The sequence below is a fragment of the Peromyscus leucopus genome, chromosome 7 (genome assembly GCF_004664715.2).
Source record: "Peromyscus leucopus breed LL Stock chromosome 7, UCI_PerLeu_2.1, whole genome shotgun sequence".
In the NCBI taxonomy this organism is placed as follows: domain Eukaryota; kingdom Metazoa; phylum Chordata; class Mammalia; order Rodentia; family Cricetidae; genus Peromyscus; species Peromyscus leucopus.
This window is the reverse complement of record NC_051069.1, coordinates 95,815,146-95,828,465: the sequence shown is the minus strand read 5'-3', so window position 1 is coordinate 95,828,465 and position 13,320 is coordinate 95,815,146. Positions and strand designations below refer to the sequence as shown.

Below are 13,320 nucleotides of genomic sequence, written 5' to 3'. Positions count from 1 at the left end.
GGCTAAAGGCAGCTGAGCCATTCCCTTCCTTATCGAGCCATACTGTACGTTGGAGTCCTTGTAAGATAGCATCCCAAAAGCAACTGGAACTGGAGTTTATAAGTTTATAATTTTCAAAGCCAATCAAGATGTATATAACTACTGAATTAAATTTATCATGCCCAATAGAATGAAAGATTAACTAACTGTGGTAGCTACTTTTGTTGCCAGGGTCTCCACTGTGCTAGCTGTAGTAAGCAATTATGAAATGGTAATTCCAGAAACAGTAGCAGTGGTGTGTGCCATTGTTATAACAGCAACAGCGGCAGCAGCAATGTCAAATTCTCTTCTAGATTATGTGGACATCCACTGGCATGGATACAACTCCAGGAACACGAACCACCAAGGCCCATTTTTCTTGATCCCAGCATGACTTTAGCTGGCAGCTCTTCTGGAGAATCCAATCTCATGGCTACAGTTCCTAGACTTACATTAATGCTTGCCAAAGCTGGCCGAATTGGGCTCTCAATCTTCATTGGCATCAGAAGGGTAGATTTTTTCATGAAGACCCATTAGGTCTCTGTCATGTTGGGCTTCAGCAGCAGCCACAGGGCGCATTCAGTGCTCAGGAATCCAAAGAGGAACCTCATTGTCCTGGGGAAAGACATAAACCAAACTCCAGGGCCACACCAACACTAGATCGGGTCTCCTCCACGTGCTAGTAGAAAGATCCTTCCATCGCTCCAGAGAGTGATTTGCAACAGGAGCCCTCCAGTGCTTATCTGCATCGGATCTTCCAGCAGAATCCACCAATAAACTCCAGCAGAATCCACCAATAAAAAAATTTAAAATATATAAAACAAGGGAAAGAATAGAATGTGGAGAGGAATGATGAGCCCCTAGTTCTCCCTTTTTTTAACTTTAGTAAAATGTTTGTTTGTTTAATATTTCAAATTTTTCTTTTATTTTTATTTATTTTTTATTGTTTAAAATTAATTTATTTTTCTATTATCAGCTTGATAGAGTATGTATTCTTATGTTAATAGTGAGATGTTTCATTGAGGTTTGCTCAGTAATTGAGTAAAACTGAAATTTATTATAAGCCACAGTCGTCCTAGGGACCTCCATGCTATATATATAGCCTCCATGGTTCTGTGGGTTGTAGTCTGATTGTTCTTTATTTTATATCTAGAATCCACTTATGAGTGAGTACATACCATGACTGTCTTTCTGGGTTTGGGTTACCTCACTCAGGATGATTTTTTCTAGTTCCATCCATTTGCCTGCAAATTTCATGCTTTCATTGTTTTTCTCTGCTGAGTAGTACTCCATTGTGTATATGTACCACATTTTTTTCATCCATTCTTCTGTTGACGGGCATCTAGGTTGTTTCCAGGTTCTGGCTATTAAGAATAGTGCTGCTATGAACATAGCTGAGCATGTATCTTTATGGTATGAATCAGCATTCCTTGGATATATGCCCAAGAGTGGGATGGCTGGGTCGTTGAGGTAGTTCGATTCCTAATTTTCTGAGAAACTGCCATACTGATTTCCACAGTGGTTGTACAAGCTTGCATTCCTACCAACAGTGGAGGAGTGTTCCCTTTGCTCCACATCCTCTCCAACATTGACTGTCATTGGTGTTTTTGATCGTAGCCATTCTGACAGGTGTAAGGTGATATCTGAGTCGTTTTGATTTGCATTTCTCTGATGATTAAGGATGTTGAGCATTTCTTTAAATGTTTTTCAGCCATTTGTGATTCTTGTTTTTGTGAATTCTCTGTTTAGCTCTTTAGCCCATTTTTTAATTGGACTGTTAAGTATTTCGATGTCTAGTTTCTTGAGTTCTTTATATATTGTGGAGATCAATCCTCTGTCAGATGTGGGGTTGGTGAAGATCTTTTCCCATTCTGTTGGCTGTCTTTTTGTCTTATTGACTGTGTCTTTTGCCCTGCAAAAGCTTCTCAATTTTGAGAGGTCCCGTTTATTAATTGTTGTGCTCAGGGTCTGTGCTGTTGGTGTTATATTTAGGAAATGGTCTCCAGTGCCAATGTGTTCAAGAGTACTTCCTACTTTCTTTTCTATTAAGTTTAGTGTAACTGGATTTATGTTCAGGTCTTTGATCCACTTGGACTTGATTTTTGTGCATGGTGACAGATATGGATCTATTTGTAATCTTTTACATATTGAGATCCAGTTATGCCAGCACCATTTGTTGAAGATACTTTCTTTTTTCCATTGTATAGTTTTGGCTCCTTTGTCAAAAACCAGGTGTTCATATGTGCATGGATTAATGTCAGGGTCTTCAATTCGATTCCATTGGTCCGTATGTCGGTTTTTATACCAGTACCAAGCTGTTTTTATTACTATAGCTCTATAGTAGAGTTTGAGGTCAGGGATGGCAATGCCTCCAAAGGTTGCTTTATCATATAGGATTCTTTTAGCTATCCTGGGTCTTTTGTTTTTCCATATGAAGTTGAGTATTTTTCTTTCCAAGTCTGTGAAGAATTGTGTTGGGATTTTGATGGGGATTGCATTGAATCTGTAGATTGCTTTTGGTAAGATTGCCATTTTTGCCGGGCGTTGGTGGCTCACGCCTTTAATCCCAGCACTCAGGAGGCAGAGCCAGGTGGATCTCTGTGAGTTCGAGGCCAGCCTGGGCTACCAAGTGAGCTCCAGGAAAGGCGCAAAGCTACACGGAGAAACCCTGTCTCGAAAAACCAAAAAAAAAAAAAAAAAAAAGATTGCCATTTTTACTATGTTAATCCTACCTATCCATGAGCATGGGAGATCCTTCCATTTTCTGATATCTTCTTCAATTTCTTTCCTTAGAGATTTAAAGTTCTTATCAAAAAGGTCCTTCACTTGTTTAGTTAGTATTATCCCCAGGTATTTTATATTATTTGTGGCTATTGTAAAGGGTGATGTTTCTCTGACTTCTTTCTCAGCCCTTTTATCTTTTGTGTATAGGAGGGCTACTGATTTTTTTTTTAGTTGATCTTGTATCCTGCCACTTTACTGAAGGAGTTTATCAGCTGTAGGAGTTCCCTGGTAGAGTTTTTGGGGTCACTTATGTATACTATCATATTATCTGCTAATAGTGAAAGTTTGACTTCTTCCTTTCCAATTTGTATCCCTTTGATCTCCTTTTGTTGTCTTATTGCTCTAGCTAGAACTTCTAGTACTATATTGAATAAATATGGGGAGAGTGGACAGCCTTGTCTTGTTCCTGAATTTAGTGGTATCGCTTTGAGTTTCTCTCCATTTAATTTGGTGTTTGCTATTGGCTTGCTATAAATTGCTTTTATTATGTTTAGGAATGTTCCTTGTATTCCTGATCTTTCTAAGACCTTTATCATGAAGGGGTGTTGGATTTTGTCAAAGGCTTTTTCAGCATCTAATGAGATGATCATGTGGTTTTTTTTTTCTTTCAGTTTGTTTATATGCTGTATTACATGGACAGATTTTCATATATTGAACCATCCTTGCATCCCTGGGATGAATCCTACTTGGTCGTGGTGAATAATTGTTTTGATGTATTCTTGGATTCGGTTTGCCAATATTTTGTTGAGTATTTTTGCATCAATGCTCATGAGGGAGATTGGTCTGTAGTTCTCTTTCTTTGTTGCATCTTTGTGTGGTTTGGGTATCAGTGTAATTGTAGCCTCATAAAAAGAGTTTGGTAGTGTTCCTTCTGTTTCTATTGTGCGAAACACTTTGAAGAGTATTGGTATTAGTTCTTCTTTGAAAGTCTGGTAAATTCTGCACTGAAACCATCTGGTCCTGGGCTTTTTTTGGTTGGGAGACTTTTGATAACTGTTTCTATATCTTTAGGGGTTATTGGTCTATTTAAATGGTTTATCTGGTCTTGATTTAATTTTGGTATGTGGTATTTATCCAGAAAATCATCCATTTCTTCCTGGTTTTCCATTTTTGTGGAGTATAGGTTTTTGAACTATACATCTGAACTTTTTGGGATTAGAATCTAGCTTTTTTGTTTGTTTTGTTTTGTTTTTTGCTTTACCTTTAATCTCAGCTGCTGCAGTAGCTGGATGCAAATGAATACATGTTTTCCTCATTTCAAATCTTCTGTTCCCTCTTTACTTTGTATTTTAAGTGATCTGCTTTTTTATATTCTTCCTGTTACATTGCCTGCGTCTGTATATGTCTTTTTTCTCCAGAGTACTCAGAGAGTTATTTGAATGCCAGTTGAACAGGTAGCACATGCCCTTTGCTATAATTTCTGTCCAAAATTATGCACCTGTGTCATTTCCCACAAAATTAGAATTAATGTCACCACTGCAGAAGATGAGTAACCTCTCATTTCTACTCAAACTGACTTGAAAGAAAGTGACTTTTCACTACTGTTCCATTGTTGGATTGTCCATACATATTTTAGGTTTGGGTGATATAACTAATCAAGTTTTCCTTTATAGTTTAAATTCTAGAATATGGTATATAGTTTTGTCAAAAATATGTTTAATCCTTTGACAATATAACAACTATTTTGCCCTACTTCATATAGCATTTGTTGAAATTGCAGCTTTTGCAAGTGCTTGTATCACTATTGGCACAGCCTTGCTCACTTATTGGAGAAATAAGCAGCCATCCATAACTAAGATTTCTTTCACTCCCACAGTGGCTCATCAGCACCTTTGGCATTAGAATTTGGTTAGAGGAAGAACACAGTGTCCTCTTTAACTGTGAATATATGGTTTATGAGTGCAGCTAAAAATACTGAACTTTTATCATTAAATGGCCATCAAGTTTAAATCTTATCAGCACACTGATTTTTTTTTTTTTAAAGAAATTTGTCAAGCTGGGCGGTGGTGGCGCACGCCTTTAATCCCAGCACTCGGGAGGCAGAGCCAGGCGGATCTCTGTGAGTTTGAGGCCAATCTGGGATACCAAGTGAGTCCCAGGAAAGGCACAAAGCTACACAGAGAAACCCTGTCTCAAAAAACCAAAAAAAATAAAAAAAATAAAAAAAAAAGGAAGGAAGGAAGGAAGGAAGGAAGGAAGGGGAGAGAGAGAGAGAGAGAGAGAGAGAGAGAGAGAGAGAGAGAGAGAGAAAGAAAGAAAGAAAGAAAGAAAGAAAGAAAGAAAGAAAGAAAGAAAGAAAGAAAGAAAAAGAAATTCATCAAGTCATCCTTATTTTCATTTAATTAATAAATGTACTGTTGGGATTAATTGACCAAATGTGACACAGAAAAAGGCCTTTGGCCAGAGGCTAATTTGGTGTTCTCCTACACAGATATCCTTAGATGACTCGTGTTAGCTCTTTATTGTTCTTAGAGGATTGTTTAGGTACCTGTAGCTTTGGTGTCACTGGATGATAATTAGAAGGTGCTAGAAGAGGCACATTGGAGTTCTTTGTCTAATTGGTGTTTTCTGCTATTCCCAAGGCCGGATGCTCCTGAATGACTCCAAAAAGGGTCCTGCTCACCTGCATTATAGGCGACCATATGGCTGTGCAGTTTTAAGCATTTTGGATGTTCTGCAGTCACTTACAGAATTAAAAGAAGAAAAGGATTTTGTTCTTAAAGTTTACACGTGAGTAATAATGCCTATCAGGAATAATGATGATTTGTAGCATGCCCTGAGAGCAGCAGTTCTCAAGCATTATGAACATAGACTGACCATAATGCAGCATAGGGAAGTTATTGGAAATGCAAAGACTTTGATCTAAGGTTTTAAAGGCTTAGGCATTTTTATTTTTAATAAATTTCCTAGGTACTAAAACATCTGAAATTAGGACCTTCTATCCTAAATTAAAAATTTGATAATATACATTTCTTGTTCACACTATAATAGTCATTTCCTCTGTAGAATAAGCCAAATTTATTATATATTTTCAGAAAAGCTAATAATATAATTTCTCATGTATCTTAGATTCAAAATTCTGTATTTAGTACTTGTCCAACAGTTACTGCTGCTGAACTAGTCAAGAATTCAGTTTACTTAAAAGAATTGAGTCAGGTTACGATGTATTTCAAGAAAAGCCAAAAGTTTTGAGGATCCAAGATTTATTCTTTTCTTCTGCTACCAGATTTCTTATGCCACATCTGGCATGGCATGGAACCATTCTTCAACTAGGGGATCTACCTTATAGATGCATTTCATCTCTTCGTGGTCCTTGTTCAACAGTAGGAAAGAGAAAAGGAACTGATAAAAGAAACAGAACATGGGTGTATAGTTTATCTTTGCTTATGGGGAATCCATAAATAAATACTTGCCTTAAAAATGATTAGTGGTGGCCGCGTGGTGGTGGCACATGCCTTAAATCCCAGCATTCGGGAGGCAGAGGCAGGTGGATCTCTGTGAGTTCAAGGCCAGCCTGGTCTATAGAGCGAGTTCCAGGACAGGCTCCAAAGCTGCACAGAGAAACCCTGTATTGAAAAACCAAAAGAAAAAAAGAAAGAGAGAGAGAGAGAGAGAGAGAGAGAGAGAGAGAGAGAGAGAGAGAGAGAGAGAGAGAAAGAAAGAAAGAAAGAAAGAAAGAAAGAAAGAAAGAAAGAAAGAAAGAAGAAAGAAAGAAAAAGAAAGAAAGAGAGAAAAATGATTAGTGGTGAATTTAGCAAGTTTTTGCTTTTTTAATAATAAGGATGATTTTGAGACATTCATTAGTTCCAGCTGGCCTAGAATTCACTGTGCATCCCATGCTGGCCTCTAGCTCATGATGATCCTTCTATTTCAGCTTCCTGCATTCTGGGATTGCAGTCATGAGTGACCATGCTCAGCTTTAATGAGTTTTTAATAACTAGTGTATCTCTGATAATTGTTAATATTTATCTTATTTTATGTGTATGAATGTTTTGCCTGCATGTATGTAAGTATACCATAGTTTGCCTGATGTTTGCAGAGGTCAGAAGAGGGCTTTGGATCCCCTGGAATTGGAGTTATGCATGGTTGTAAGCCACCATGTGGTTGCTGAGAATCAAACCCAGGTCCTTTGCAAGAATAGCCAGTGCTCTTAACTGCAGGCCCTATTTCTGATAATTTTTTAATAGAAACTAGTCTGTTAGCTTTAACATAGTACCATTTTCCAAAATTAAGCCAAATACTATCAGTCATTTTATTAATATAGTTTTACCATAATACTGTATGTCCATTTTCCTGCATTATATCTTCTGTCTGGTTCAGATGTGGAATGGACGTAATTTACAATTACACTTAATTTAGGACTTTCTATAATCAAGTACATTTGATGAATTTCAAAATAAAAGTCCAAACATATTTATTATGTATTTTTCTTCAGCTCTGTTTGGTTGAAATGTAGAATTTATGGGTGAAGATCTGTTGTGGTAGTAGTCATTTACAAAGAAAAGATTGTCTTACTTCCTCTTTAGAGTATGAGTTAGAGTTTCTAAAAATACTGTTTCCTCTTTGATGAGAGGTAAAGCCTACTTCTTCATGTACTTTCCCTTCAAAAGGAGTAAACAGAAATCCAAAGATCATTGTTCTCATCTTACTCCATTAAATTCTTTCCATTGGCAAAGGGCTGAAGGATAGTACAAAGGTGGTGTATTTATGTAGCAGCTAATCCTTGCTTTAGAGCAAAATCTCATTGCAGATAAAAGGAACTTCTTGCACTGCTTCGCTTCTGAAATTTTGTTAGGAGGCTTATTTGCCTAATTGCCCCTTAAATAGCTGCTTTTAGTACCAATGTACCACTTTACCAGAAGTGGGATTCATGCATAGTATTTTCTTAGCTCTGTCCTACAGGCTGTGTCGGTTCTAACAGTCCAGAGAAAGAAAGTTTTTGTTTATAGAAAGGAATAGGTGTTTTTCATTTTGAAGGAGTAACAAAGTTGAAATGTAAGATGACTTTTCCACTTGAAGAGGTTAGTAAGACTTTCAAACAGATTCCCAAATGTAGGTTTGTGAAGTTGATTTTTCATGCAGTTTGGAATCCTTCCAGGATTAATAACTTAAATCCATATCATCTCATTGAACCTAGCTGTCAGAAGCCAGATTTTTAGTACCTTTCAGGTAATGTGTTTGTTGGTTCAATTAAATTGTAAACCTAAAGGCTTTACTAATCTCTACTAATAGTGCTTTAGCCTTTGCTAGGATAGACTTTTCTAAGTATGAAAACCTGTTCTACAGACTTAATTGACAAAAATTACCTCTTTATTTGATGACATTCTCATTTTTTTTATTATTATTCAGAGTCAACTTTTACTAGAGAAGCTTCAAACTTCTACCTGTCTCTGCCAAGGCCACTACTGTACATCATAGTATTTTTTTTTTTATTTTTTTTTTATTATGTATACAGCATGTATGACTGCAGGCCAGAAGAGGGCACCAGATCTGATTACGGATGGTTGTGAGCCACCATGTGGTTGCTGGGAATTGAACTCAGGACCTCTGGAAGAGCAGTCAGTGCTCTTAACCTCTGAGCCATCTCTCCAGCCCACATCATAGTATTTTTAAATACAATAGGTGTGTGTGGCAAGAGACTACATCCTTTTAAGAAAATGGTAACGAAACAGAGACATGAAAACTAGGTTGTTTGCTAAATCAAATGTCTTAAAACTATAAATAAATAAATAACCATCATATGCATTTCATTATAATACACATATAATATTTCTCATTGCCTAGAGGGACAAAGGGTCATAGCAGGACCAAGCATGTTTTCAGTCTTTAGGAAACTAAAGAAGATGAGTACCAGGAACTAAAGCCAACATTTGGAAGGAATGGATATCCATAAGTAATGTATGTGAACAACTACAACAAGATCTTGAGTACATGATGACCACTGTCCAATTTCACAATGACAAAAGTTTAAGTAAACATTTATAAAGGGACAACTTTAATAAAATAAACATTATTGATATATTAAATTCATAATTTAGATTATATTTTATATTGTTATATAAATATTTATTATAAATTATGTATTGTCTCATACTGTCTAATTGAGGAGTATTGCTTATTCTCCATTCTCATATTTTATGAAAAAAAATTCCATGAATTCATCATATTTAGCCATGCCATCATGGCTTTGTTATCAGTAGAGCCACTTTCTGCATTAACTGACAAGATTTTTTAAGGAACATAATTTTTGCTCCCATTGGGCTACTTTTTTATGTATCCTGTGATTCCTTAATGATACTCTGTCACCAGAAATTCATTCTGAGATACAGTCAGTTATTTGTTAATTGAACTGTTATTGGTGGTGGTGGTGGTTGTTTTAAGTCCATGCATGTGAATTCACAATATAGCTACTACCCTTTCTGCTTTTAAAGTAATTTGAGAATGGGTATGGATTTTGAATGAGAATAGAAGAGAATGAGTGAGAGTTTTAAGTATACACACACACTTAACATACGCAAGTGGGATTGCTGAGTCATGTGAGAGCCCCAGTTTTAGTTTTTTTGATGAACTGCCATACTGGTTTCTGTAACAGCTATACCAATTGACATTTCCACCAAAAATGTATGAAGGTTCCCCTTTTCTGTACACCACCAACACATGTTATCTCTCATGTTTGGATTGTAGACTTTGTAGCCTATATAAACTGATACTTCATGATGGTTTTGGCAACTTTTCATATATCTTCCCACTTGTGTGGGTTTTTTTTTCATATATGTATATTTAGGCCCTAGCTAATGTTTTTAATCATTAATGTTTATAAAATATTTTATTTGTGTACATATTTTGTATTCACATAAATATGTGTAACACATGTGTGCCTGGTGCCTCTGAAGGTCAGAAGAGGGCATAGAATCCATTTGATTGTGAGTCAGTTTGATTCTGAGAATCAAACTTGGGTCCTCTGGAAAAGCAACAACCACTCTTAACTGATGAGTCATTTCTCAAGCCCCTATTATTAATTTTTTAATTAGCATGCAAAATAATGGACTTCATATGACATCCTCATACATAAATATTATTTTCTCATCTTCATATTGTTCCTTCATTATACCCCCTTTATCTTTCTTTCCCTCTCCCACGGGTGTAGCTAGAATTTTTCTGCCTTGCCCACAGTCAGGACAAATCTTTGTCACCCACCAGTCCCACAGCAGCTCAGACCCAACCAAGTAAACACAGAGACTTATATTGCTTACAAACTGTATGGCCGTGGCAGGCTTCTTGCTAACTGTTCTTATAGCTTAAATTAATCCATTTTCATAAATCTATACCTTGCCACGTGGCTCATGGCTTACCGGCATCTTCACATGCTGCTTGTCCTGGCAGCGCCTGGCAGTGACTCCTGCCTTCCTGTTCTTTCTTCTCTCCTCTCTGTTAGTCCTGCCTATACGTTCCTGCCTAGCCACTGGCCAATCAGTATTTTATTTATTGACCAATCAGAGCAACACATTTGCCATACAGAACATCCCACAGCACACTGGTCTTTTTCTCTTCTCCAAAGGGTCCTTTTAATTCATTTATGTCGCACACGCGTGCGTGCGCACATGAGTGCGTGCGTGTGTGCGTGCGTGCGTGTGTATGAGTGTGCACACGTGTGCACACCCACCCCACATAATTCCCAATACCTAAAGTACTCTGTGATGATCACATAAAATATCACCTGTTTTATTAGCAATGTCAATATAGATTATTTAATTCTCTGTACTCTAAATGAGCTTCAGCATCTTACACTTGAGAATATGATCACACTGAAAGGACTGGTATCAGCACAAGACACCCCAAGACCAAGTTCTCAGCACAATGCTTTCCAGAGGGACAGAGGGCAAGGAATAGGAGACAAAGGCAGAAAACAGAGGACTAGGGAGAAGGGGAAAGGAACAAGAGAGAGGGGATAGGGGTACCCCAAAGGACTGTTTCTTGATAGAGAGGAGACAGACGTGGCTCCTAGGTAAATGGCAGTTTATAAAGGTAAAAATGGAAACACCATGTCAGGATGAGGTATTTGATTTTTATTGGACAGTGTTAATTAGGTTATCCCAAAGGGGACTTTTGATTGCTGGACTCTAATATTTTGATAGTTGGACCTTGGTAGTCAGCCTCAGTGGGTAGAAGTGGCCAAATAAGGGAATAGACCTTGGTGGCTAGCTTTAGGAATGCAATCTAACAGGTTTTTGTTTTTGTTTTTTTTAAGCAGGGAAGAGGGAATAGGGGAAGGGCAAGACCTGCCAGAGCCATGTTTGCCATGCTCAGGCCTGCTAGAATTCCTTCATATGCTATAGTTAAGTGACTCAGCAAGTTAACCTCTTTTCTTAAAAGAACAGGAGAAGGATAGTGCTCATATTTTTATTATAAAATTAGTATTTTTACCCTCCAAGAATTAAAACAGAACTACCATTTGTTCCAGCAGTCCAGTTATTAGATATGTATCTAAAAGAAATGAAATCATTATGTCAGGAGACATCTAAACTCTTAGGTTTATTGCAGCATTATTCACAGTAAACGAAAAATGGAGACATTCTAACTGTCTTTCAGTAAGGATTGGATGAAGAAAATGCTGTACCTATACATAGTGGACTACTTTTATTCTCTCTGACAACAATGAGGGAACTAGAAATCTTCATGTTAAATAAAATAAGCTAGACATAGAAATGCATGGTAACATGATATCACTCACATATGGAATCTTACAAATGAATCTTGTAGAAGTGAGAATGATGGTTACTAGAAGCTGAAGAGTTGGGAAGATGAAGGAATGGGGACAATTTATTTATTAATAGGTACTGTTACAGTTAGATGAGAACTAGAAGTTCTGGTGTGCCATAGTCTAGTAGTAAGACAATAGTGTACATTTCAAATAACTTGAAAAAAAGGATTCTGAGTTTTCACTATAAAGAAATGCTAGGATTAAACAGAAGCTCACTTGGTAAACTGCTTTCCTTCCAAGTGTGAGGATCTGAGTTCTACCATCAATATCCCACCAAAAACCTGGACTTGATGCCATGTTATTATAATCTCAGCACTGGAGAGTTAGAGACAGGCAGATCCCTGGTGCTCACCTGCTAATCAGCTTAACCTACATGGCAAGTTCTAAGCCAGCACAAGACCCAACAACAACAAACAAGATTAATAGCACCTGGAGAATAATAAAGATTGAATTATGGCCTCCCCACACACATGTGCACATACCTACATAGATGTGTATAAAGATTCACACACATACAAACATGCACACACACACACATTGAATGTGGCTGAAAATGTAGATCAATGGTAGCATGTATGAGGCTCTGGGTTTGATTCTAGTACCACCACTGCTCTCAAAAAGTAAGGTTTGGGTAGGTAGATGTTTAACCTTAGTTAATCATTGCCCAATGTGTACATGGATGGAAATATTATGTAGCACCCCATTAATAGATGTAATTTCTATGTTTCATGTATCTTACATATTTTATGTAAAGACAATGTTTTAGTTAGAGTTTGTACTGCTGTGAAGAGACACCATGACCAGGGCAACTCTTACAAAGGAAAATATTTAATTGGAGTGGCTTGCTTACAGTTCAGAGGTTTGGTCCATTGTCATCATGGCAGGAAGCAAGGCAGCGTGCAGACAGATGTGGTGCTGGTGCTAGAGTCCTTCCATCTTGATCCAAAGGCAGTAGGAAGTGAACTGAGATACTGGGCAGTATCTTAAGTATATATGAGAGGTCAAAGCCTGCCTCTACAGTAACACACTTCCTCCAACAAGACCACACCTACTCCAGCAAAGCCACACCTCTTATTAATGCCATGCCTTTTGGGGGCCATTTTTTTTCAAACTACCACAACAATTTAATTTAAAAAAAATAGTATTTTGTTTAACCTAAAATGATTCTTAAAAAGCAATAACAAAAATGTTAAAGGTAATAACCATATCATAAACTTTATAAAATATGCTATTTTCAAAGTATCATTCTTTATAATCAACATTTTGTTCTTATTGATGTTGAATTCTGTTTCTTACCCAATAAAACAAGACAGAATAAATCTAGCCTGTATCTGCTGTTCTTGCCTGAATCCTAAATGATCTTTTTAATTTAAAAAACAAAAACAAAAACCAGAGTCAGATACTGAGGTGAATGCTGAAATGCTGAAATATCAGAGAGACAAAGGAACAAGCCACTGCCATGTCTCGCCTCGCCAGCTCCACGAGTCCTCTGACTGAATGTCTCTGAGTCCTTAGACGAAAGGGATCCAGCTGGAAAGGGCGTCTGCCAAAAAGGCTTCGGCTGAAAGACTGTAGTCTCCTCACGCCCTGTCTACCTTTCTCTGCCCAGCTGTATTACTTCCTTCCTAGTGCAGGGGTTAAAGGCATGCAATTCCCAAGTACTGGGATTAAGGGTGTGTGCCACCACTGCCTGGCTCTGTTTCTCTCCTACACTGAGTCAATCTCATGTACTTCAGGGTGGATTTGAACTCACAGAG

The 13,320-nt window shown here is 37.4% G+C and overlaps 1 protein-coding gene across 6 annotated transcripts in view; it reads left to right on the top strand.

Annotated features, from left to right (window-relative positions):
• The window catches only part of Dock3 (dedicator of cytokinesis 3), a 351,820-nt gene that overhangs the window by 196,884 nt on the left and 141,616 nt on the right, over positions 1-13,320 (top strand). For all 6 annotated transcript variants that reach the window (XM_028895352.2, XM_028895351.2, XM_028895350.2 and 3 more), the window contains one exon: positions 5,385-5,532. In XM_028895352.2, coding sequence (XP_028751185.1) covers positions 5,385-5,532 — 148 coding nt within the window. The remainder of the gene's footprint in view (positions 1-5,384; positions 5,533-13,320) is intronic.